The following is a 25,865-nucleotide window of genomic DNA, read 5'->3' as shown; positions in this document are numbered from 1 at the left end:
GGAGATGCAGATTTCATTGTCCAACAAGACTTGGCACCTGCACACAGTGCCAAAGCTACCAGTACCTGGTTTAAGGACCATAGTATACCTGTTCTTAATTAGCCAGCAAACTTGCCTGACCTTAACCCTATAGAAAATCTATGGGGTATTGTGAAGAGGAAGATGCGATACGCCAGATCCAACAATGCAGAAGAGCTGAAGGCCACTATCAGAGCAACCTGGGCTCTCATAACACCTGAGCAGTGCCACAGACTGATCGACTCCATGCCACGCCGCATTGCTGAAGTAATTCAGGCAAAAGGAGCCCCAACTAAGTATTGAGTGCTGTACATGCTCATACTTTTCATGTTCATACTTTTCAGTCGGCCAACATTTCAAAAAATCCTTTTTTTGTATTGGTCTTAAGTAATATTCTAATTTTCGGAGATACTGAATTTGGGATTTTCATTAGTTGTCAGTTTTAATCATCACAATTAAATGAAATGAACATTTGAAATATATCAGTCTGTGTGTAATGAATGAATATAATATACAAATTTCACTTTTTGATTGGAATTACTGAAATAAATAAACTTTTTGATGATATTCTAATTATATGACCAGCACCTGACTGTACATTTAGACCAGTAATTGTTGGTGATTTTACTATGTAGGCCTAGATAACGAAAAAGATGCATTGGGTTTGGCATTTAGAGGCATTTTGAACTCAATTGGATTAAGACAACACGTGTCAGGATCCACTCATTGTCAAAATCATACTTTAGATCTAATATTGTCACATGGAATCAATGTTAATGACATTGAAATTCTGCAGCAGAGCGATGACATCTCAGATCATTATCTAGTCTCATGTATACTCCATTTAGCCAAGGTTGCAAAGCCGACTCCGTGTTACAATATTATGTTAGAACTATCACTTCTCTTTTGCCACTAAAGATTGCTTTAATACCATTCCTGATCAGTTTCATCTCCTCAGCATCCAAGATAGCTTAGAAGAACTCAATATTGCGACAGAAACTTTTGACTCTCTCTTTTCCAGCACTTTAGACACAGTTGCTCCTCTGCGGTTAAAGAAGATTAAAGAAAATAGTCCCATGGCATGCCGTGTTACAACGAGCACACTCAGCCCCTTAAGAGAGCAGCCAGAGAAATGGAGCGCAACTGTAAGAAAACAAATCAGTGAATGTGACGTAGGCCTACTCTCTGGGTCAGCGGCAGCGCCAAAACTAAATGTTGCGAAATGATTTTGTCAAAGGTTTAATAGACAGACGAAATAGAATAAGATTGCGTGGGTGTTTGAATCGAGATTACAGTCTTTTAAAGATGAATCGTGCTGTCTCGGCCTATGAGTAGCGCGAGGGCTTTTCAATGCATTCAGTCTCACGAAACAGCTTCACAGTCTTTTCAACCTCATAGTATCATTATTTCTGTGATACAATAGTTCAAAGTATCATAGAAGTACTGGGATACAAGTTTAAAGTTCAAATATAAACACGATAGCGATCAAAATAGAGTAAATCAGCTTTTGATAAAACGCTGTTAAAATAACGCATTTATTGATTACATTCTTTCGCGATTAGGTGGCGACAAGTGACTGTTAAAATGTGTATTTATTGAATCATTTATTAAAGAGAATGCAGTACTGTAGGATGCTTCTGAAATAAGCTAGAAAGTTGTGATAAATTGTTTTTTGAAAATATGACTCATCTTATACATCATGTACAATCTGTATAAGTGTATGATTTAACTTTTCCCCATAGTGTTAAAAAAATATCACAATATATTGCAATATTGAAACGCAATACTTGTAGAATCGCAGTTCTTAAAAAAAATCGCAATACATATTGTATCGGCACCCAAGTGTCGTGAGAGTCTCGAATCGAGAGATAGGTGTCTCGTCCCAGCCCTACCGTTACATCATAAGAAGAATGCATCTACGCTAATGTTAGTTTTTCTGCTTATTCCGGGGTTTACTCAGCTGGATCCAGGCCGTATCCAGATCAGATAGTGGACCTGCGCCTAGACACGACCACAAAGCATCCCTGAAGTGTAAGCAGAGATTGTGTCAAACTGTCAACTAGACTCTCCCCTGTGAAGGCCTCATCGACACGACAGCCATCGGCACTGATCCTCAACAAACCCATCTCCATACCGGCGTGAATCCAGTCTACAACCAGATGGAACTGGATAATGTTCTGATTGTTCCAGACCAATCTGACTTCGGACCTATAATGCTGCCTGAATCATAATCACACACTGTTTGTTCATTGGCCAGAGAAAAACTGGCCCCCCGACTGAGCCTGGGTTCTCCCAAAGTTTTTTTCTCCATTGTGCCACATGATTGAGCTTTGGTTCCCTGCCACTGTTGCCTTTTTCCACCTTTGTTGCCATTGGCCTGGCTTGCTTAGTTGGGGACATTAAACTTAACATTTAATGTAATATTCAACAATAGGGGTGCAACGGATCAAAAAACTCACGGTTCGGATCGTTTCCCGGATCAGAGTCACGGATCGGATCATTTTTCGGATCAGCAAAAAAATAAAAAATAAATTGCCTCATGTCTGCACCTATAAACACACTGATAGCTAGGCCTTTCACGATAACAAATTTTGCTGGACGATAAATTGTCCAAGAAATTATTGCGATAAACGATAATATTGATAATAAACGATAATATTGTCGTTCTGAGACCATTTTCATCTAAAATAATGATAATGGCATAATAATGCAGGTATACCTTTTCAAAGATCAATAAACTTATTTCTATAGACTATTTAACACTGAAAACATTTTAAATATCCGCAATAAATGAACAAAACCAAAAACAATAAAAGCAATGGACTCTCATTCTCTGTTAACAAAAAATGCACTTACCAATGTGTGACTTATGTTCACACTGAGAATCATATGCATCATGTACTGTGTGAGCATGCGTCTCATATGAGTATGTGCGCTAGTGTGTGTGCTCGAGTCTCATGAGTATGTTCGCGGAGAGTTTGTGTGTGTGCTCGCGTCTCATTGAGTTTGTGCGCGAGTTTGTGTGTGTGTGCTCGTCTCATATGAGTATGTGCGTGGAGAGTTTGTGTGTGCGCGAGTTTGTGTGTATGCGCGTCTCTCATGATTATGTGCGTGGAGAGTTTGCGTGTGCGCGCATCTCGTGTGTGTAAAGTTTGCGTGTACGTGAGTGAGCGACTTTAGGTGGCGTGATTTTTTTCCCCAAACCACTTCAGCGGAAATCCCGCCCTGCAGCCGATTTCATTGGTTTAGGTTACAGTGACGGGTATGTTTAGGGATCAGTGTTTGGTGTAGGCAATCAGTACAGTGATTGACATGACCAATGAAAACTTTTAAATCGGCTGCAGGGCGGGATTTCCACTGAAGTGGTTTGGGGAAAAAAATCACGCCTTTAGGTGTGTCTGTGCATTTCATATGTATTTGTTTGAGCTTTCAGCAGTATACATGCATGTTTGATTACTTAGTATAGGTGTATGCAAGTGTTTCATATATATGCGCGTGAATGAAGTTTGATTTAAGCCGTAGATGGCACCTCATATGAGGGAGAGAGAGTGCGCGCGAGAGAGAGAGGGTCGAGCGAGGGGTAGTGCTGCGCGAACGCCGTTTGTGATGGCTTTAGCCCGCTCTGATTGTGCAACAAGGGGTTGCTTAAATGCCGCGGTGATAAGCGGTTGTTGAGCAGCCTTCGTTTTCACTCCTGTGAGTGAAACATCGGGGCGATGTCGCTTCAAATGCGTGGCCATGCTGCCACAGTGCCTACACACCGTCACGGGTTTTATCCACTAACCTCTTTCCTTAATCATTATATTTGACAGGGAAGCCAACATGCTCCCATACAGGGGCTTTAAATGACGCGGGGCGTTCAAGCTCCTCCGTTCGCCATGATCACGCTGTGTGTGGATTGAATATGCGCACAATTTTTTTTTTTCATAAATCAATCCGCGGATCACGCGTGTGCCGAACCGAAGATATTGATCCGAACGGATCACGGATCAATGATGATCCGTTGCACCACTATTCAACAATAATATTGATCTGCCTGTCTTGACACTATTATACAAGATCTAAACTGAGCTGGACAATGACATCACGATTTAGTCCAGAGCGGCTTTATATATATATATATATATATATATATATATATATATATATATATATATATACACACAAATTAACTAAATGAATAACTTTTTTAAAACTAAAATGAAACATCATTGAACTTACTTCAGCTAGACTCTGACGTTATTTTCTTCTGGCAACAAACTTTTTTGCATTATTTTCCTGTTATATCTGTAAAGCTGCTTTAAAACAATCTGTATTGTAAAAAGCGCTATATAAATAAATTTGACTTGACTTGACTTGACCATTTAACTTAGTGATTGCTATCAGGATGTGAAAAGACTTCCAACCAGCATAACAAAAATTGTTTCTGGAACAAATCGCCTAATGAAAACTGGAAAATCAGGAAATTTTAATGTCATGCACCTCTACAAATTGAATAATCCAACCAAAATAATTTATAAATAAACTTTAATACTTAAATTTTTTAGCCATAGCTGTTTTGACATCAAAAGCCTCTTAAGAACATTTAGAGAAAAGCTTATCCCAGGAAATAAACACAAAACTGCACTATAAATAGACTGTTGAGCACATAATTGTCACCTATCAGGTGGGCCTAATTTATTTATTTATTTATTTTGTTGCAAATTTTAACAAACGTAAGATGGGCTTCAAAGACAGAGAAACTTTCAGACAATAAATGTCACGGCTCCACCAGATCTACAGACTCCGCTCACTCGTTCACTCTCCCGTGAGTACTGATTCACCTCACCTGCACCTCATCACCTGTTCTCCCTATAACACCTCACATGGTTGTCTGATCTCGTCTTTCCATGGACACATAGACTCTACCGCAATCCTTACCATGTTCCTCTTACCTGCTATCCTCGTCATCCGATCCCGTTCCTCAAAGCAAACCTTCGATCATCTCCAAAGTCCATCATCATTGTCACCATCCTGCTCGTTCTGATCTCCACCTGTTAAGGACATTCCTGTAGAGGGAATGCATTAACGTCACTTTTCCGCCGGAACACGCCCCCTCAGCCGGACTGAGTGGCAGAAGAGCAGCTGCGTGACTGGATTTAATAGGGGAAACTGCGAAAACGCAAGTAAAACAAACGATTATCAGTTTAAACTAAAGATTAGACTCAATATAGTGTTCCTTACAACTTACTAAAGATCCAGTGATCCATGGATATTGACATGCAGCCAGGAATCGTGTTTCCTGACATTTATATGTGCCTGATTTTGACACCGGGAAATACATACAGCAAATTTGCCTGTGAACGCTTTATATAAATACAATATAGGCAGGTCTAAATCCAGGTTATCACTTATATCAATGTTATATATATATCATCATATCGTCTAGACTTAAAGCTGCAGTAGGGAGTTTTGAGAAAATGTTGACTTAGCCTGAAAATTTGAACAAGCACAACTTACAGGTCCAACCCCCTTGCTCTCTGCTGCACTACAGCCCTCCCTCCACAGCTCCTCCCCCACAGCGGAGCCTGCCGTGAACGCGCAGGCTAGTAAGCAGGACCACCGATGACGGCGGATTATAAACAGTTATGGAACATTCACTAATAGGGACGAAACATCAACAATATGCTTTACATTGACTATGGCCTGCCCATACTTTGACTACAAACTTGGTCCTCAAATCATTATGTATTTTGCAATACATGTAACTTTATAAGGTTGCACTCTTTCTAAGTTATAGGTACTAAGATAACATTAAAGGATTAGTTCACTTTAAAAAAAAAACTTTTGCTTATAATTTACTCACCCCCATGTCATCCAAGATGTCCATGTCTTTCTTTCTTCAGTCGAAAAGAAATTAAGATTTTTGATGAAAACATTCCAGGCTTTTTCTCCATAAAATGGACTTCAATGGGACACAAACGTTTCGAGGACCAAATGACAGTTTCAGCGCAGCTTCACAGGGTTTTAAACGATACCAGACGATGAATAAGGGTCTTATCTAGTGAAACGATCGGTCATTTCAAAAATAAATAAAAAACTTTAAGTTTTATAAGCACAAATGCTCGCCTTGCTCTGTTCTGTGATGCACGTTCGTGATCCTGTTCGAACTCGTTCATCCAAATGAACAAATCTTTTTTCGAGTCATTCGTTCGTTGAATGAACGAAATGACTCCGAAAAAGACTCGTTCAAAATGAACAAATCTTTTTTCGAGTCATTTCGTTCGTCGAATGAACGAAATGACTCGAAAAAAGATTTGTTCATTTGGATGAACGAGTTTGAACAGGAGAGTCACGAACGACGGTACGCGCTCGCGCTGTGCAAGAGAGGGGTGATCAGCGCGTACACGAGCGTGATAGACACTGCTAAAACATTCCTCCTGGCTCTGATTGGTTGTTTCTGACCGGGAGCGGTGTATTTCTGCAAATGGCAGTAGGACCACAGGGAGGAGCCAGAGGAGCTTGATTTTTTCACAGATTATCTGTCTCATATTCTTCTTTCAGGACATAATGAGAGTTATAACAAATATTTGTTTACAAAAGCTACCTACTGGAGCTTTAAAACTTGTATAGTTTTTTGTCAGTGTTTATTTAAAATGTCAAATTATACAGAATATACAGTGGTAAATATTTGATTGATGAGTTGTCACTGCAATATATAACAATACAATATAGAGAATGATTTTACCACTAAATTCAGCATATTGACACAAAAATGATAACTGCAAATCCACCTTTCGCTGCCTGGAGTCCAGTTGTTTCTATGAATTGCAGCGATCTATTTGCTTCTCTGTTCTGTAGCTTTCGGCAGTCTGTAAAAATATATCTCAGATTTCTTGTCAAATGTAGTTGTACAGTCAATCGCAAAGCTCGTTCCCGTTTTAGATGTGTTTTTTGTGTTTTTCACGGCATTCACGCTGAAAACCAATGCTGTCGCTCAGTCTTTTTGCCACTCAGTTCGCGTGGCCTCAATCACTCCAGCTGACGGTGACGTCACGCGCATTCCCTCTATTATCCATCAGCTAAGTTCCATTCATCTGTTCATCATTGTGTTCTACTCACCATTACATCTGCTGGCTTCCGTGCTTCTGTTCAATAAAACTGTTATATTTCACTCACCTGTCTGGTTCATCACTATCTGTGACAATAAACAAGTTATAGGTCAATAGTTAACAAGAAAAATATTAAAAAGCCAGATTTTCCAATTGAAAAAGATTTGCCAAGAGAAAGAGAAGAAAAAAGAGGGGGCACAAAAAAGAAAATCATATTATGAAAGAATATTAAACGTGGTACAAATTCTAGATGTTTTTATAGCTTTCCAATTTACAGACGTTGAAATAACTTCAATTCTTACGTGGGCCTATTGTGCGCCACAGGTGTTTTTGCATGCTGTAGGCTATGACTGCTTCACTTACCTGGATTTCCCACAATCACGTGATCATGTGGAATGCCTTCTCATTCCAATGATTTGTTTTCCTGTTATATCTAAATGAAACTCAAATGGCCGACTATTTTTATGCTTTTTTTTAAAATAATTATCAAACATCTATGTTGATAAATTATGCACTTGTTAATGTAGATCACATTAAACAAATAGTTATATTTGCAGCAAAAAGCCTACAAAAGTAAAACAGTATACCTTAACCATAGACATTAGCCTACATTTCCAGAAAGCTCTTATAGGATCCAAAATGTTTGATAGCCTATCTTTTTTTACCCCTTCAATATAGTTGTTACCCCAGGGGAGGAGGGGAGTCAGCAAAAAAAAAAAAAAAAATAGAGTACCGGCACCTCTTTTGGGCCACTTAAAGCACTGACTATAAATAGACTGTAAAGAACATAAACAAGATTGTCACCTGGGCCTATTGTGCACCACAGGTGTTTCGCATGCTGTATGACGTGCTCCACTTACCTGGATTTCCCCCAATCACGTGATCATGTGGAATGCCTTCTCATTCCAATTATCTGTTTTCCTGTTATATATAAATGAAACTCAAGTAGACGACTGTTTTAATGTTGATATATTTTTTAAAATAATAGTATGTTTATGAAACATCTATGTTGATAAAATATGCACTTGTTAATGTAGATCACATTAAACAAATAGTCCTATATACCCATGCAGCAAATAGCCTACAGAACATTCCATACCGTTTCTATATAGGGCTAAATGCTGAGGTTGCATACGTTTTTGCAATAGCCTAACCTAAAAAGAACCTATAGCATACACTGAACATTCTCTAATAATTATAGGTTTAAGTTTTATAACCATAAACATTAGCTTTCCAGAAAGTTCTTCTAGGATCCAAAATGTTGGATAACCTAAAGCAAACGCGATATTTTTTTTAATTTACGGGCTCTAGCCTAATCGTTATTTTTAAAAAACAGAATAAATGTGTTTTATATAGCCTATGCCTATTGTTTACTTGCAATGAACAACGTGTTCAATGATTTCCCAGGACTTACGTCAGCGATTAAGGAAACAGAAAGTGACTAAGTTTTCGGAAACGAAACCAGGCGGAGCATGATTTGACGTTGTAGGCTATAAAGATTCATGCCTCGGCTCATTGTGATCAGAGACGCATTGTTTGATTTCGGTGTGACTTTGCTACAAGACTTATTCAAAAAATTCAAGAAAGCAATTCAGCAAAAGCCGTAGCCATTTGCAGAACCCAGCTCGGTAAGTCGCATTGCCAACAAATATTGCACTTTAATTTTGACGCTAATCTCTAGTTTTAAAAAAAGTAGGCCTATATGATGTTGAAGTAGCCTAGTTCTAACGTTTTTATATTTTATCTCTTTCCTGGCAGACAATGGAACTGACAGTAAAACTGTTGAACGGAGATGTGAAGCAGCTGGTGGTGAGCGGTAATGCCACAGTTGGTGAACTCAAACAGCTCATTTCTCAGCACTTCAATGAACCTCCTCACAAACAGAAGCTTTCTATCGACAACGGTCAACGTATCAACCTTAATGATGATTCCAAAATCCTCAGCAGTTACGGGTTGCACTCAGGCTCAGTGGTGATGCTGCTCATCAAACCTCTCCAAGTGTTCGTCAAGAACGATCAGGGCGAGACCAAAACCTATGATGTTGATGTCAATGAGACCGTAGATCAGCTCCAGACTAAGATCTTCCATAAAGAGAGGGTCCCCAAGGATCAGCAGAGACTGATTTACAACTGCAAAACACTGGAGGCTGGCTTGAAGTTGCAAGACTACAATATCACTTATGGAAGCACCATTCACATGACTCTCCGTCTCCGAGGAGGTTAATCGGGTAGAATGTGTGCAAAAGGGAACAAAACAGTGCTGTTGTCGTTATGTGTTAAATTATAATGTAAATGCTGAAAATATGACATCGCCTACTTGACGATGTAACTTTATTTGTGTTATAAACGTCTATGTCTTTAATTCCAGAGTGTTTATCTGTATTTTATAACTGTATATTTTGTAGTTATGAATATTTCATTGTATTTTTCCTCATAAGTAAAATAATAAATGCTCTAAACATTCCCAATCAGAGTTTCAGTTGTTATCGACTTATTGGTTCTCTAACTTTTCGGCTCCAAAGGCTTCTAATTGTCCACATCATCATTCATAGTCCCCCATCGGCCATCCCCGATAAGTTTGTGGTTAATACTGGATAAGGTTTTTTTTTTATATGTACCCAATAAAATATTTTAAAACTTGCCACAGCTAGAAAAATGTAGGCTATAGCCTATTCTTTATTTTTTTTAAATGATTTTAGAAGATTTTATTATTTTACAGGACTTTTGCAGGTCTAAAAGCAAACTTTTACCATTATGGTAGGCTACCTATCCAGCTTTTCCAAGGTTGGAACCCTCGTTCTTCAGAGAAGAAAAAAAATGTTGAGGGGGTGAATTAAAATAAGAAATATCCTGATATTTAGCCCATTATAATACTGTGTACAGTTGAGACACCTTAAAGACAGGTAGGTTTAAAGGGTAAGTAAAGACTAAAACAACTTTTTTTAGTTAATTATCTGTAATAATCGAGCTTCATAAATGCTGATCATTGATTCGAGTACATTTTTTGACATTTGGGTATAAAGCGTTTTAATTTTCAAATATATGGTGTAAAAACGTCTGAGTGCTGCCCTCTTCAGGTTAAACGGAAAGCTCCTGCAGTAGGGGTACTCTCTGACGTAGAATACTCTCTGACGTCACTCTGTCACGCCCTTGGTGCGAGCTCACCCCACCCTCACCACGCCCTTGGCAGCCCCTGGTATAAAACCATCTGTTTCAGTCAAAACTACTGTAGCGAGTCAGGAGTGGGAATTACGATCGTATTGAAAACGATCAGGATAGATATATATCCCAGCAAACAAATTTAGGTTCTGGGAACGTTCTGGGAACGTTAGTTTTTGGTTCCCAGAACGTTCCTAGAACTTTCCCTTGACGTTAGGGGAACGTTCCCGGAACGTTTTCCTTACGTTATAAAAATGGAACATAAAAATAACCTACATGGAACGTTCCTATAACGTTCTTGTTTGGTTCCCAAAAAAATAACCTCATGGGACCATTCGGGAACGTTAGGGGAACGTTCTGTGTTTGCTGGGATATAGCATCTAGTTAGCATAGCATTTATATAGTTATTTAGATTATTTCGTGTAGCCTAGGTAGTTAATCTCGCCTATTGCTTCAGTGTGCAACCTGCATTTTACGTGGGATTGCTTCTCCAACGCAATGGAGGTGGAAATGGGCTTCTCCACACAGCTCGCGCTGCCAAACGCTGCTGTTCATGCATGAACTCCACCACCGCAGCGGCGTCATGATGTGAGTGAGCATATATTTGTAATCACAATTTATGTTCCTTCTTATTAGGCTAAAGTTAATCCTCTGGTGTCGAAAAACGCGCCGGCGCGATTTGCTGATTATTTTTTTCACATAGCAGCAAAATATAATGAACGTAATAGTAATAATAATCCTGGAAAAAAATTACCTCAAAATGACTGAATATAAGAATAATCGGATACCGATAGCGATGCGGGAGTTAAGACCGCAGTTTGAGCTGGTGTCCACAGACAATTCACCCTCCTCCACTTCAGGTGAAGGTGGGGGAGAAAAGTTCTCGACTTCAAATGACCGCTCTGTTGCAAAGCTACTTGCGTCACTCCATTTTAGCTAGTTTGACAGCAGCTGTCACTGCGGGTCTCAGTCAACAGAGTGCATGCATGTGGGCAGCTCCTGTTGCAACAGGGCTGGTAGCCATAGCAGCGAAGGACTGCATTCGGTTCGAATGGAATAATGAGCTGTGTTAATTGCAGCCCTAGAGGACTACAGACACTCAATTTTTATAAACTCCTTTTCAGAGTAGGCCTACTTACATTTTAGATATGTATTGGTATATAAAGACAGTTTAAACAAATTTGGCAAAAAGTGTTTTAGAAACAAATTGCCTACCTTGCCTTTATATAACTTGCGTGCGCAGCAAGCACAAGTTGTGATTTTTGCTGTGCACATATGTCCTCTTTTATCGTGGGAAATTTGAACAATGGACGCATCTCCAAGTTTTTCTTCTAAGGTAAGACGTTCACTTCACCATGCACACTTCACAATGAATAGCTTATTATCCTTATGTGACTGTTAAATGTAACTGGTATCATCACAAACGTTATTCTGTGCCCTAAAAACTGGCATATTTCATGGTATTGTGTCATGCAAGGTCATAACAAAATCTAGAGAAATGGGGTAGATTGCCAGCGGGTAGTGTTGCCACCCGTTCCAGTTTTTCCGGGATTGTCCTTCTTTTTAACAACCTGTCCCGGGAAATTTGTACACTCTCCCGGGACACTGAAAAGGCTATGTGAATATGTCCTGGTTTTCGAAAGGCTACGATGAATATATCCCGGTTTTCGAAAGTCTACGTGAATATGTATGTTCAAACAGCGCGCGCACGGCAGAGAGGTAGAGGGCGAGAGACCTTGCGTGTGTGTGCTAGTGTGCCCCTGCCCATGAAGCGCATGCAAGACAGCATTGCCTAAAGCCAGTCTGATTTTTGGCTTTTCCTGTTTTTTACATTTTAACCTGTGGTAATTTAAAATGAATGAATTTAAATGAAAGAATAAACAAACATGTTGCCCAATTGTTATTTTCTTTATTTTTCTTAATTATATTTGCAATGAACGGTTAGTTACCTTTACATCATTAAAAATGGGTGTCTCAACTGTACCACATGGGTACAGTTGAGACAAAAAGCACCTTAGTTTTATGAGCTAATTGTGGGAAATATAAACTACTTATTGTGGGAAATATAAACTATTTATGGGTATTATTGATTGATAATATCTTAGTCTACAAGCTAATGAAATGTCATGTGGCATGTCATGTGGAAATTCACTTCTTTTCAGTGTCTATTATTGTGTGAAAAATCAAAACGCAAAGAGTGTCTCAACTGTACTCAGTCTACCCTACTTATTTTTCTTTATTTTAAATGATTAGAAGTCATCTTGAGGCTACCTTGTAAGTTTGAGTCCATTGTAAACACAAAATAATCCTATATTATAAAAAAAACCTTGAGTAGGCTACATTTAAAAAAGAGAACTGCACCTAGATCAGAATAAATGTAAAGTGATCAAAAACAGATTGTCACGCTGTTGTGCACATATGGGACTGGGCGTGGTTGCTTTATATGGCATGGGTTTCCCTCGTCACATGACAATGGGAAATACCATATCTTTCCAATGATTCACTCATCATGAGCAGAATGGAAAACCAAGGTTGTGTAAGAAACTGTCAAAGAAAAACATTTTTGTGATGTTGAATATCCACAAGTAAACTGCACTGCACTTGACAACACTTCGTGGCAACAAATGAAGTCAACATGAGCATTATTTGATTAAGGAAATTACATTGTATAATTGTATATTTAGGCTAATGCATATTACACAAAATTAATGATAAATAATAATAAAAGCATTAAGGAACAAAGATCTGGCCATACTGTACACTATTTGAAGTTGGTTCAATCTACATAATTGCACTATGACGTAATTCTCATGCATGTTTATTAAAGCCCTGAACACACCCATTGATGATTGTTCCCTACGTCATGTTTATGGCCGGTCATTCTCACAGCTTTTCTGAAGTATGGAAACAGAAAGTCGCTGAATAATCACTGAAAAGGAAACTCAGAAACTCATTTTATCAGGGCTATACAAGTAACATATTAGCAAGGTCACTGCTATTTATGTTAATCTTAATTTATGTTAAGTGTGGGGGCGAGTTTCAAAACAATCACAAACTGACAGTGTGTTTGAGAGTGAGGCAGCTTTGTACAATTATTAATCATTTTTATAAATATCTTATTTGTTCACTATACAGCCGCTATAAATGCTGTGCAAAATGGGCTTTTCCTATTTTTCTAAACACAACAATATAACCCACCTTCTTTAAAACACTGTCATACAGTATTGAACCTTTAAATCATAATATTGAGTAAATTAAAATATTTGGTGAGTGTGTGCTGGAAATTATTTTAAACAAAATGTCATAAAAAACATTGTCTGCATTTTATCAGGGCTATACAAGTATACAAAACATATTGCTATTTATGTTAATCTTAGAATAAACTCTGTTAAAGAGTGAATATAATAATAGTATTAGTAAATGCTAAAATTAGTTTGTAATGTTTATTTTTTTTATTAATCAAACACAATGAAAAAGCTGACATCATTGTCAGTGCCTCCACAAGCAGAAAGACACAGTATGAGCATAATAAATCTTGCAACAGATTTTTTCTAAAATTATTAAATTCAGGGCAATTCAATAATGGAAGTAGCAGTACAATCTCAATATTGATCTACAGTTATTTTACAGTAGACGACCAATATTCCCTGTCAGTTATTCTGGAAGATATTTAAAACAGTGCTACGCATTAGTCCTTTAAAGGCACAAACTGGATTCATCTTAAACCAACCTAGGCTCACTGTAGCTGTCACTCGTTTTGTGGTTTCATTTCCTAACAGAGGCTAGATAAGCATACCAGAACAGGGCAACCAGGTTGGCAAACAGCACTCGAAACTGTGAAAAGAGTAAAAGAAACTAAAGTGAGATAATGAACCAGAGATCAGTCTGAAAGAGAGGAAATGGTGTCATGCTCTTGTGCTTACCTGAACAGGTATATAGTTGATGTTGATAAACTGAAACGGGGTCCAAACCTTCCAGTTCATCTTCATTGCAGGCCAGTAACTTGTTTTAATTTTCTTTTGAACATCTGTGATTGTCTTGCCCTGCAAAGATCTCATTTTCATTATTTTCAGGATGTTTTGCCACCGTAAACAGCATATCTCATGAATTAGAAATATAAGATAAGTTTAGTGCACATTAAAGTAGCTGTATAATTAAAGCTTGTTTCCACCACAGAATAAAAAAATAAACACTTTTTATCTCACAATTCTGACTTTTTAAACTCAGAATTGCAAGATATAGACTCAACATTTTGAGAAATAACATCAGAACTGCGAGATATAAACTTTTGCAATTACAGGAAAAAAGTCCGAATTGCAAATTTATATCACGCAAATCTGACTTTTTTAGTAGAATGGTAAGATATAAACTCACAATGTTTTTTATTCTGTGACGGAAAAAAGCTTCTGTACCCTAACCCTAACTTTTAGATTTATTTTAACTATGTTTATCTGCATATGCTTTATAATAATTTCTGTTCTCTGTGTTCTCTTCCTTGTGCATGTCTCCGTGTGTGTGTTTGCTAGTTGTACAAGATACAGCTTCAGCGCTCTGTAACCTTGAAGGACTTGACATAAAGTCAAGATTGATAAAAAATTATGAATGAACATTAACACCTGTTGAGCCATGAAAGCGACTTTGTTTCAAGGAAGAAAGGAGTTTCCAAATGCAAAAGAACATTCTTCCCTAATGTCTCTTCACTGAGACATTCATTTAATTGTTTTGATTTGTTTTTGTACTCAATCAAAATTCTCTATTAGCCATTTATATGTTAAATGGTGTCTTGACCCAATAAATGTTCAAGCACAAGTTAAAACAGGGAAAAAAGTTTAGTATTACAATATATTAGATAGAAGTCAATTGTAATTAACGCAGATATCAGGTGGTGCGACACTGGCAGCTCTTTCGAAAAATTAAACCTCTTTAAACAAAAAAAAAAACAAAAAAAAAAAAAAAATGAATCAATGCTGTACTTTGTTGACTTTGGGCCTTATGAAGATTCACAGAGAAATCAAAGCCTCTGTCAACAACACTAAACAGAACCACCTCGTGAGCTGAGAGACTGAACACTGTAGATCAGCAAACAGATGAAGTTCATTGACCAGCAGCTATACTCTATATTCTGGTCAAAGCTGAGCATCATAAAGGACAGCTCACATAAGATCTGCTTTTAATGAAAAGATTGCTGCCTGTATCGATGAGTGACAACCAGTCCTGTTGCCTTGCGCTCCACAACATTATGAAAATCACATGCTTGCTTCATCCATACTCCACCTATCTTACCATAATTACTACCAACTTCTCATTAAATGGCAAAACAATGTGTCAACAACAGTAACAACAACAAAGTTGCATAGAGGTATGTCCAGAAAATGAATTGTAAACAAATCTCTATCTCTAAAGTTGTTAATAATTGTGAAAATGACATAAAATAGCAACTCTTATGGTATAAAGTGAGTAATTTTTAACGTGAGTAATTTTTTTAAATGTTATTATTATGCTTGTAAACAGTATAGAAATTACATTAATGAGATACAACTTTGTATACAATATAAATATGTAGACATTTTTAAGGAATTTTAGGCTGATTTAACTGTTGCTACCGGAATGGTGCCCATTAAAACTCATTCAGTCATCTGTCTTTTTTTCTCCGTGTTGTAATATACATTTCTCAATTATGATAAATGATGGTAATTGTTGGTTTCTAATAAAACCATAAATACAATATAAACAATTAATGTAATACAAACACATAAGCATGTTTTAAATCAAACATCTAAAATCAGCTTTAACAAATTAAATAAATATGTAGGATCAAAGAAACTAAATAAACTACAATACAACGTAGGCCTATTCAAAATATCAAACATATCAAAAAAGCAAAAGGAACTTATTGTCAACAACTCAACAATTCCTCACAGGACAAGTCTGGATCAAAGAGACGTGGCTTCTTATATCTAAACACAGAGATTGGCCACAGGTATCATTAAAGCTGCACCATGTAGTTTTTGCTCTCGGGGTCCCCCTACAGTTGGGAAACAGTATTGTCTCTCATGGTTACACTAGGGCAGGGGTCCCCAACCCCCGGGCCGCGGACCGGTACCGGTCCGTGGGTCATTTGGTACCGGGCCGCACAGAAAGAATAAATAACTTACATTATTTCCGTTTTATTTGTTCACACATTTACCTGTTCACATATCGTGTCTTTTGCGCGCTCAAGTTTGTTATTTCAAATGTAGGCGCGTGAAATGCGCGCTCATAATGGAAGCGACGCGCCCGTTTTTTCCAAGCGCGTCCTCGCCGCATCGAGATAAAAACATCTCAACTTTTCAGAATGCCGCAAGCGCACTGTAGGTCACGTGACAAGAACCAACCAATCATCTTCCACACTGTAAACTGCTGCACTGGTTAGTAAAAAATATTTTTACTAAAAATATTAATGCTCACAACTGATTCCTTGTTAAATCCATCATTGTTTATACAGAATTGTTCTATATTCTATATATAAATGTGTATGTATTTCTGGTGTTTTATGACCACTTCAGTTATAGTCTAACCTCAGACGAATACAGAGCCGTTGCGCAGGAGAGATAAGTTAGTTTCACGGCAGAAGCTCCGTTTACTGATGCTTGGGCCAACTTTTCTTAAAATATAATCAAACTGGTCCTTGTCCACTCTGAAACAGGCTTTGAACCTCCCATTGTCCAGGCGGAGCTCCTAAATCAGCTGGTGAAATTCCCCATGGTTTTTGCGTTTTTGTAGTATCGGTTGCACGGTCTTGCACCCAAACACTGCAGCGTTTTTTTTTTTACTCTTCTTAGTAAATAAATCTTGTAACAGAGTTACAGCAAGGGTTTTTCGGTGGTGGAAATCCATTGCTGAAATTTCCTTGCTGTAACTGAGAGCGCAGCTGATGGTTGCTTAGCAACGACAGACGCCTCCGGAGTGCAACCTCGCGCCTAGCGTTTTCTACGCGTTTTTAGGAGCACCTTAAAGGCCGGTCCGTGAAAATATTGTCTGACATTAAACCGGTCCGTGGCGCAAAAAAGGTTGGGGACCGCTGCACTAGGGGATACACCATAGATATGAGGATACACGTGCATTTGTTGATACCGTCTTGAGTTCTCGCAAGTGCTCACGTCTTGGGCAGACTGCCAGCGTTGCGTGTGAAATGTCTTCATCCCAGGTACATTGGCATATATTTCAGCATGTCATAAGAATATAATTTCATGGGTTTTATTTTTTTTCAAACGCCGAAAGATCGCGTACCTCACGTTTACAAGCCAGCGTCATTATAGTAGCCTATTGGCTACTGTTTTACATAATGGATATGCTCAATTCAATGTTTGTGTGGTAACTAATAGCCATATATCGTCAATATTATAATATCAAGCTACCATAGATGAATCAGCAAATTTGAAAAATCGATTTGCATTATACCCTGAGGCAAGACACTTTCACCAGAAAAATAAATAAACAAACATGGCTATCATGAAGATAAATGGAGGACCAGATAGATTCCGTAACATGGCCAGGCAGAAAACAAATTCGAAAAAATAGAGATAGTATGCAAGCAATAGTCCAACAGCATGACGGCCAGGTCAGCATCGGTCGGGCACTCCTCCTCTTCCTTTACTCACGGCAGCGAGCGAACGCTGGACCAATATTGATCCTCGTCCGGCCTTTTATTTTGTCGTCCCTTTTAGTTGCTTCTTCGGCCATGACAACAACATACAGACGGGTATCAAACGTTAGTTGGGCTCTCACATCAGAATTTAGAGGAAGTGGGGGGGTGGTGGGGGAAGTGAGGTATGCCGTAAAGCAATCGAGTTTTGTAGTTCTTTTTGTGCTCGGGTTACTACCCGAACCCCAGTTACATAGTGCCAGTAAAAGCGATACAGACACTGTCAGGCTATGGCAGACGTGTCATTCAACCTATTGTAAGTCGATGTACATCTCTCATGTCTTGGAAATATATTATGAAGGTTGAAAAACTACATAGTGTTGCTTTAAGATTTGGTCAGTCAATCAAGTCACACTGAAAGGTAGCAGACTTTCTACACAATATGTATCAAGAACACATAGGAAATTAAAAGAAAAAAATTAATAGTGATTGATAAGAAAGAGAAAGATAGAAAAAAAACATGAGGATAAGATATTAATTTATTGTGGTGGAGATGTTAGTGTAACGCGTCTGTGGTGCGACCTACCCTTTCTCCTACGTAAAAATACATTACTGTCTCCTTCGGTACATTCCAAGGCACTTTCCACACGCCATAATGAAACAGTTTCACAAAAAGTTTTTTCAACCTCATACTCATAGTATCATTATTTCTGTGATACAATAGTTCAAATTTTCATAGAAGTACTGGGATAAAAGTTTAAAGTTCAAATATAAACACTGATGTCTACGATAGCGATCAAAATAGAGTCAATCAACTTTTGATAGAAACTTTGTGCTTAAAATAACGCATTTATTGATTCCATTGTTTTGCCATAGGTGGCGACAAGTGACGGTTAAAAAAATTATTTGTTATTTAATCATTTATTAACGAGAATGCAGTACTGTAGGATGCTTCTGAAATAAGTCAGAAAGATGTGATGAATTGTTTTTGTAAATATGACTCTTCTTATACATCATGTACAAACTGTATAAGTGTACACAGTAAAATCGGCAGTGTAAAAATTCCAGTGTTAAAAGTTATAAATTCCTAAAGAGTTAAATTAACAATCTGCAATGTTAAAAAGTACTCCTCTTCAGTGTAATTACAGGGTGCTACGTAGTGTAATTTTATTTTTACACTGAAAGTGCAAAAAACCGCGCCGAATTATATTGACTCCGCCCCTCGATGACTGCTGCTGCTGCCTCGCAAGACGACAACGCCATTTTATCTTCATGCGACCGAGACGGTAGGTTGAATTGCTTTTCTCTTTCTAAAATTAAATAGTAAATGCATTTATTAACATTTTTAGTAAACTATGGTGGTGAACACATTTAGAAATGAGTAATTGCGCGTTTTTGTATGGATTAAGGAAGCTCGTCAAGTTCATGAGATGCAGAGATGTACAGAAGAAAAAAGAAGAAAACATTTCTCATGCCGATTTAATTCAAACTTTTAAAATACATTTGTTGGAATGTGCTTACAATTTGTTATGTATATATATTTAGCTTCTTTCATTTTGGTTTGTTGACAGCCTTCATGAAAGTAAGCATTCCCGCCTCCAGTCGCGCCGAGGCCTGGGTTTACGACGAGCCTGGCACTGAAGCTGATGAGGAGGTCTGAAGCAGCACTATTTGGGCTTTTTTTCTGCGCAGATGAGAGAATTCTTAAAATGGTAATACATTTTATATATTTGTTTTGTGTGTATAAAAGTAGCTGTGTTATACATTAAAACGTTAACCATTCCGTTTTCGTGACGCATGCGCATTATTAACGCAGTCAATGTTTAACGTTAAGTGTGAATGACATAACTTAATCTCTATGTTACTTGTTCTTAGCAGCACTGAATATCATGTCGTCATATCTGCGTCAAGACACAAACTTCCTACCATCAAGTTTTTTTTTTTATGACAGTTAAATTCAAACATTGTAAAAGTGAGCTAATCTATAAATCCGTCTGTCTTCCAGTTCAGTTTACAGGTATTTGCGTGAGCACTGGCAGAGCATACAGGTACTTTAGCTTGAAATCAGTCTTTATCAATTCATACTGCATGTTATTATAAATGATGTACTAACTATTTATCTGTCTGTATTTTATTAATATGAATCTGTATTTTCTGTTCACATTATAAATAACATTAACAAATTATGGGTCAAATAAATTCTAAACAACATGTCTTTAAATCGAATGAAGGAAACTCCTCTTATGAGATTGCAACAGAAGTGAAGAAAGCAACAGAATGCTTAAGATTAATCCATAATTGTGAGTATCATTAGCCTATATTTTATTCTATGTGCAGTACAAATTTTAATACATGTCAAATGAACATGAAAAATCTAAACCTAACTGGGCAACCACACAATGCCTTTGTTCAGACCTGGAATTTACATGTGTCGTTGGTGATTGATTTGTCTTGATTGTCAAAATGGCATAGTGATTGATGTGTCATCATGAATTGTGTAAATTCAAGATATTAAACTGCAAAAAGTTAAAGGGTTAGTTGACCCAAAAGTGTAAAATTGTCTTTTCTCACCCTCATGTCATTCCAAACCCGGAAAGACTTTCGTTCATCTTCGAAACTCAAATGAATGTATTTTAAATCTGAGTGACTTCTGTCCCTCCATTGACAGTCCACGCAACTACCATTTTGACGCTTCAAAAAGGTCATAAATGGTTCATAAAACTAACCTATATGAATTGAGCGGTTTAGTCCAATTTTTCTGAAGAGACTCGATCGCTTTGTGATAAATAGATTGAATTTAGACTTTTATTCACATATAAACATTAATCAAAAAACATAAACAGAAGAAAAATAAAATTTGGACTAAACTGCTTGGTTCATATGGATTAGTTTTAAGATGTCTTTATGAACTTTTAAAAGCGTCAAAGTGGTAGTTGCGTAGCTGTCAGTGGAGGGACAGAAAGCTCTCAGATTTCATCAAAAAGATCTTCATTTGTGTTTCAAAGACAAAAGAAAGTCTTGCGGGGTTGGAACGACATGAGGGTGAGTAAATTACAGAATTAAAATTTTTGGGTGAACTAACCCTCTATTAAAAGAATGTGGCCTAGACCTCATCAGAACAATCGAATCTCAATGCGTCTTGGGGGCGTTTACACCTGTACTTCGAGTTGTTCACTTGTGCGTCACCCAAGATGAATGTTAATGCCAGGTGTGAACGGCACTACTCTGCCCGGCACTGAGAGAGATTGGGTTGTCATTATGCTATGTAACTGTTGATGTTTTTTTGTTTTTTGATTTTTGGTTAGAAGACCTCAACTAAGTTCCTGGAAAGGCTTCTCCCAAGAGCTTCAAGGACCTGATTGACTCTGCAGAATCTGTTGTGAAAGATGATGAAACTGATGATTCAGGTTAGACTATAATTCAGAATAAGATTATCTATATGCGCACATGCATTTTTTGCTGAAGTTGTCACATCTGTAATTTAGAATGGGGAAGCGATCTTGCATCAATTTGTCTCCTCCTTGATTTGATTCCACCATCACCACAAGGCTGCAAGAGACCTGGAAAGATGTGCTCATATCAAGCTGAAAAACACCTGGTTGTCTTCAAAAAGGTAAATTTGGGCATTTCTGTCACTATTTACATTACATTTATTCATTTAGCAGACGCTTTTATCCAAAGCGACTTACAAATGAGAACAATACAGAAGCAGTTAAACTAACAGTAGGACAACAATAGAGGGAATGCATTAACGTCACTTTCCCGCCGGAACACGCCCCCTCAGCCGGACTGAGTGGCAGAAGAGCAGCTGCGTGACTGGATTTAATAGGGGAAACTGCGAAAACGCAAGTAAAACAAACGATTATCAGTTTAAACTAAAGATTGGACTCAATATAGTGTTCCTTACAACTTACTAAAGATCCAGTGATCCATGGATATTGACATGCAGCCAGGAATCGTGTTTCCTGACATTTATATGTGCCTGATTTCGACACCGCGGGGGAAAAACAAACAGCAAATTTGCCTGTGAACGCTTTATATAAATACAATATAGGCAGGTCTAAATCCAGGTGATCACTTATATCAATGTTATATATATCATCATATCGTCTAGACTTAAAACTTGTATAGTTTTTTTGTCAGTGTTTATTTAAAAATGTCAAATTATACAGAATATACAGTGGTAAATATTTGATTGATGAGTTGTCACTGCAATATATAACAATACAATATATAGAGAATGATTTTACCACTAAATCCAGCATATTGACACAAAAATGATAACTGCAAATCCACCTTTCGCTGCCTGGAGTCCAGTTGTTTCTATGAATTGCAGCTATCTATTTGCTTCTCTGTTCTGTAGCTTTAGGTAGTCTGTAAAAATATACCTCATATTTCTTGTCAAATCTAGTTGTACAGTCAGTCTCAAAGCTCTTTCCCGTTTTAGACGCGTTTTGTGTGTTTTTCCGCAGCATTCACACTGAAAACCAATGCTGCCGCTCAGTCTTTCTGCCACTCAGTGAGCGGAACAGCAGCGACTTCCGCTTACTGTGACGTCATGCGCATTCCCTCTATACGTAAGTGCTATAACCCCTCTCAGTTTAATTTTAGTGCAGTTGTTTTTTTTTTTTTTTTTATATATAATAGAAGAGAAGAGAATTTATTGTCTGCCTCAAAATATTGCCATTTGGGTTGACTGTATTGTGGAAAACTATAAAGACGGCCAATTGGAGAGCTGACTTTGATTTGTTATTTTTGTCTTTGGCAGAGACCAGCATACAAAAACACCTTGATTGCATTGAACCGACCACACAGCATACCTGCTCGCTGCCGGTGGCAATAAACTCAAATACTACTACTGCATTCATGGATGGTACACAACTGTCGACAAGTAGTTTTCTGCAATCTTGTTCAAATCTACCTGTCATATTTGTTCATGTCTTGGCAAATTAGATGATGTTATGCTTTTTTAATTTATTTTTATTTTTTTGCTTTTTCTTTGCAACTCCTCATGAATGTGATAATTTGACCTTTTCACATCTGGCATATGTTTTAAAGGAGCCACTTTGCCCATTTGTTGAATAAACTTTGGATTTGTACATCTGTCTGAAGACTCTTGATTTTATGTCTGATCTTGTACATTAACACTATAATAATGTAAATTGTTTTTGCACTGAACAGAATACTTTATAAATGACACTTATAGTGTAATCCAATGGATTTAAATCAACACCAGGGGTGTTAAAACCCCATGGTGTAAAAATTGTAAGTGTAACACTTGACACTCGCAGTGTAATTTTTCTACACTGTACGGTGCTATATTAACACTGTAAATTCAACACTACGAACAGTGTACTTTTTACTCTAGATAGAGTGGGACCATATATGATCCGGAGTAGTGTTAAAATTAACACTTTAAGTGTTAATTTGACACTGCGTTTTTTACTGTGTATGATTTAACTTTTCCCCATGGTCTAGTGTTAAAAAAACGCAATATATTGAATATTGAATCGCAATACTTGTAGAAATGCAATTCTTTAAAAAATCACAATGCATATCGTATCAGCACCCAAGTATCGTGAGAGTATCGAATCGGGAGATGGGTGTATCGCCCCAGCCCTACCGTTACATCATAAGAAGAATGGCATCTACGCTAATGTTAGTCTTTCTGCTTATTCCGAGGTTTACTGTAATCAGCTGGATCCAGGCCGTATCCAGATCAGATGAAGGACCTGCGCCTAGACACGACCACAACGCATCCCTGAAGTGTCAGCAGAGATTGTGTCAAACTGTCAACTAGACTCTCCATGAAAACAGGAAAATCAGGAAATTTTAATGTCATGCACCTCTACAAACTGAATAATCCAACCAAAATAATTTATAAATAAACTTAAATACTTACGTTTTGTAGCCATAGCTGTTTTGACATCAAAAGCATCTTAAGAACATTTAGAGAAAAGCTTATCCCAGGAAATAAACAAAACTGCACTATAAACCGACTGTTAAGCACATAAACAAGATTGTCACCTATCAGGTGGGCCTAATTTATTTTTTATTTTATTTTTCAAATTTAACAAACGTAAGATATAAAAATAAACAAACTTTCAGACAATAAACAAGTTATAGTTAAATAGTTAACAAGAAAAATAAAAAAGCCTGATTTATCTATATACATTATCTGTCAAGAGAAAGAATAGAAAAAAAACTAAAGAAAAAAGAAAAGCATATTATGAAAGATAATTAAACATGGTACAAATTCTAGATGTTTTTATAGCTTTCTTATTTACAGACGTTGAAATTGTATTTAAAACTTCAATTCTTATGTGGGCCTATTGTGCACCACAGGTGTTTCGCATGCTGTATGACGTGCTCCACTTACCTGGATTTCCCCCAATCACGTGATCATGTGGAATGCCTTCTCATTCCAATGATCTGTTTTCCTGTTACAGTATGAATGTCTAAATGAAACTCAAGTAGACAACTGTTTTTATGTTCATTATATATTTTTAAAAATATTTTTTATGTTAAACATCTATGTTGATAAACTCTGCACTTGTTAATGTAGATCACATTAAGCAAATAGTCCTATGCAGCAAAAAGCCTAACGTAACGTTTCCATAGGTACCCTATAAATGCTGAGGTTGCATACGTTTTTGCAATAACCTAAAAAGAACCTATAGCATATATAGAACGTTCTCTAATAATTACAGGCTTTATTTTTTATAACCATAAACTAAACATTACCTTTCGAAAGCTCTTCTAGGATCCAAAATGTTGGACAAACCAAACGCGATTTTTTTCTTATAGCCTAATCGTTATTTGAACAAAAAAAAAGAATTTGTTTTATATAGCCTATTGTTTATTGGCAGTGAACATCGTGTTGATCAATAATTTGTCAGGAGTTTCGTCAGCGATTACGTGAGAATGGAAACTGAAAGTGACTGAGTAAGTTTTCAGAAACGAAACAAGGCGGAGCATGAGTTGACGCTTTATATAAATATTCATGCCTCGGCTTATTGTGGCCAGAGACACATTGTTTGATTTCAGTGTGACTTACGAGACTTATTCAAGAAAGCAATTCAGCGAAAGCTAGCAGCCTATTTGCAGAACCCAGCTCGGTAAGTTGCATTATTGCCAACAAATATTGCACTTTAATTTTAATGCAAATCTTTAGTTTAAAAAATGTAGGCTATATGATGTTGTAGTAGTTCTAATGCTTTTATATTTGATCTCTTCCTGGCAGAAAATGGAACTGACAGTAAAATTGTTGGGCGGAGATGTGAAGCGGCTGGTGGTGAGCGGTAATGCCACAGTTGGTGAACTCAAACAGCTCATTTCTCAGCACTTCAATGAACCTCCTCACAAACAGAGGCTTTCTATCGACAACGGTCAACGTATCAACCTTAATGATGATTCCAAAATCCTCAGCAGTTACGGGTTGCACTCAGGCTCAGTGGTGATGCTGCTCATCATCACGAACCCTGCTGGACCTTTTCAAGTATTCGTCAGGAACGAGAAGGGCCAAACCAAAACCTATGATGTTGATGTCAATGAGACCGTAGATCAGCTCCAGACTAAGATCGTCCGCAAAGAGAGTGTCCCCAAGGATCAGCAGAGACTGATTTACAACGGCAGACAACTGGAGGCTGGCTTGAAGTTGCAAGACTACGACATCACATCTGGAAGCACCATTCACATGACTCTCCGTCTCCGAGGAGGTTAATCGGTTAGAATGTGTCCAAAAAGGAACAAAAACAGTGCTGTTGTCGTTATGTGTTAAATTATGTAATGCTGTAAATATGACATCGCCTACTTGACGATGTAAGTTACTAATTGTGTTATAAACGTCACTATGTCTTTAATTCTAGAGTGTTTATCTGCATTTAATAACTGTATATTTTGTAGTTATGAATGATATTTCATTGTATTTTTCATCGTAAGTAAAATAATAAATGCTCTAAACATTCCCAATCA

The 25,865-nt window shown here is 37.5% G+C and overlaps 2 protein-coding genes and 1 long non-coding RNA gene across 7 annotated transcripts in view; all 3 read left to right on the top strand.

The window, feature by feature from the left end:
- LOC143749022 (uncharacterized) overlaps positions 1-9,576 on the top strand; it is a 13,584-nt gene extending 4,008 nt beyond the window's left edge. Inside the window, exons 2-3 of one of the 2 annotated variants that reach the window (XM_077241368.1) lie at positions 8,706-8,737; positions 8,868-9,412. In XM_077241368.1, coding sequence (XP_077097483.1) covers positions 8,871-9,332 — 462 coding nt within the window. In that variant the 5' untranslated portion in view covers positions 8,706-8,737; positions 8,868-8,870 and the 3' untranslated portion in view covers positions 9,333-9,412. Of the gene's footprint in view, positions 1-8,632; positions 8,738-8,867 lie in introns of those variants that run through there. The other variant, XM_077241367.1, reaches the window with a different exon arrangement.
- Positions 8,678-25,865, top strand: LOC143749020 (uncharacterized). Its single transcript, XM_077241366.1, has 3 exons — positions 8,678-8,712; positions 24,981-25,009; positions 25,135-25,865. The coding sequence occupies exon 3, from the start codon at positions 25,138-25,140 to the stop codon at positions 25,612-25,614; it is 477 nt and encodes a 158-aa protein (XP_077097481.1). The 5' UTR covers positions 8,678-8,712; positions 24,981-25,009; positions 25,135-25,137; the 3' UTR covers positions 25,615-25,865.
- On the top strand, positions 19,127-22,745 carry LOC143749016 (uncharacterized). Of its 4 annotated transcripts, XR_013206864.1 has the most exons (7): positions 19,127-19,177; positions 19,463-19,603; positions 19,897-19,939; positions 20,123-20,191; positions 21,197-21,298; positions 21,377-21,504; positions 22,660-22,745. It is a non-coding gene; the product is annotated as an uncharacterized LOC143749016 (long non-coding RNA). The 4 variants fall into 4 exon arrangements; XR_013206866.1 differs by lacking the exon at positions 19,127-19,177 and having other exon boundaries at positions 19,188-19,603; positions 21,200-21,298; XR_013206863.1 differs by lacking the exon at positions 19,127-19,177 and having other exon boundaries at positions 19,188-19,603.

This window comes from Siphateles boraxobius, unplaced genomic scaffold (assembly GCF_051911475.1).
Source record: "Siphateles boraxobius isolate OS27281-9 unplaced genomic scaffold, OSU_SipBor_1 24, whole genome shotgun sequence".
Lineage (NCBI taxonomy): Eukaryota > Metazoa > Chordata > Actinopteri > Cypriniformes > Leuciscidae > Siphateles > Siphateles boraxobius.
The sequence above is the reverse complement of the archived record's forward strand: the minus strand, read 5'-3'. Positions and strand labels throughout refer to the sequence as shown.

Coding starts and splice junctions, on each gene's coding strand:
- LOC143749020 (XM_077241366.1), top strand. CDS start 25,138: ATGGAACTGACAGTAAAATTGTTGGGCGGAGATGTGAAGCGGCTGGTG.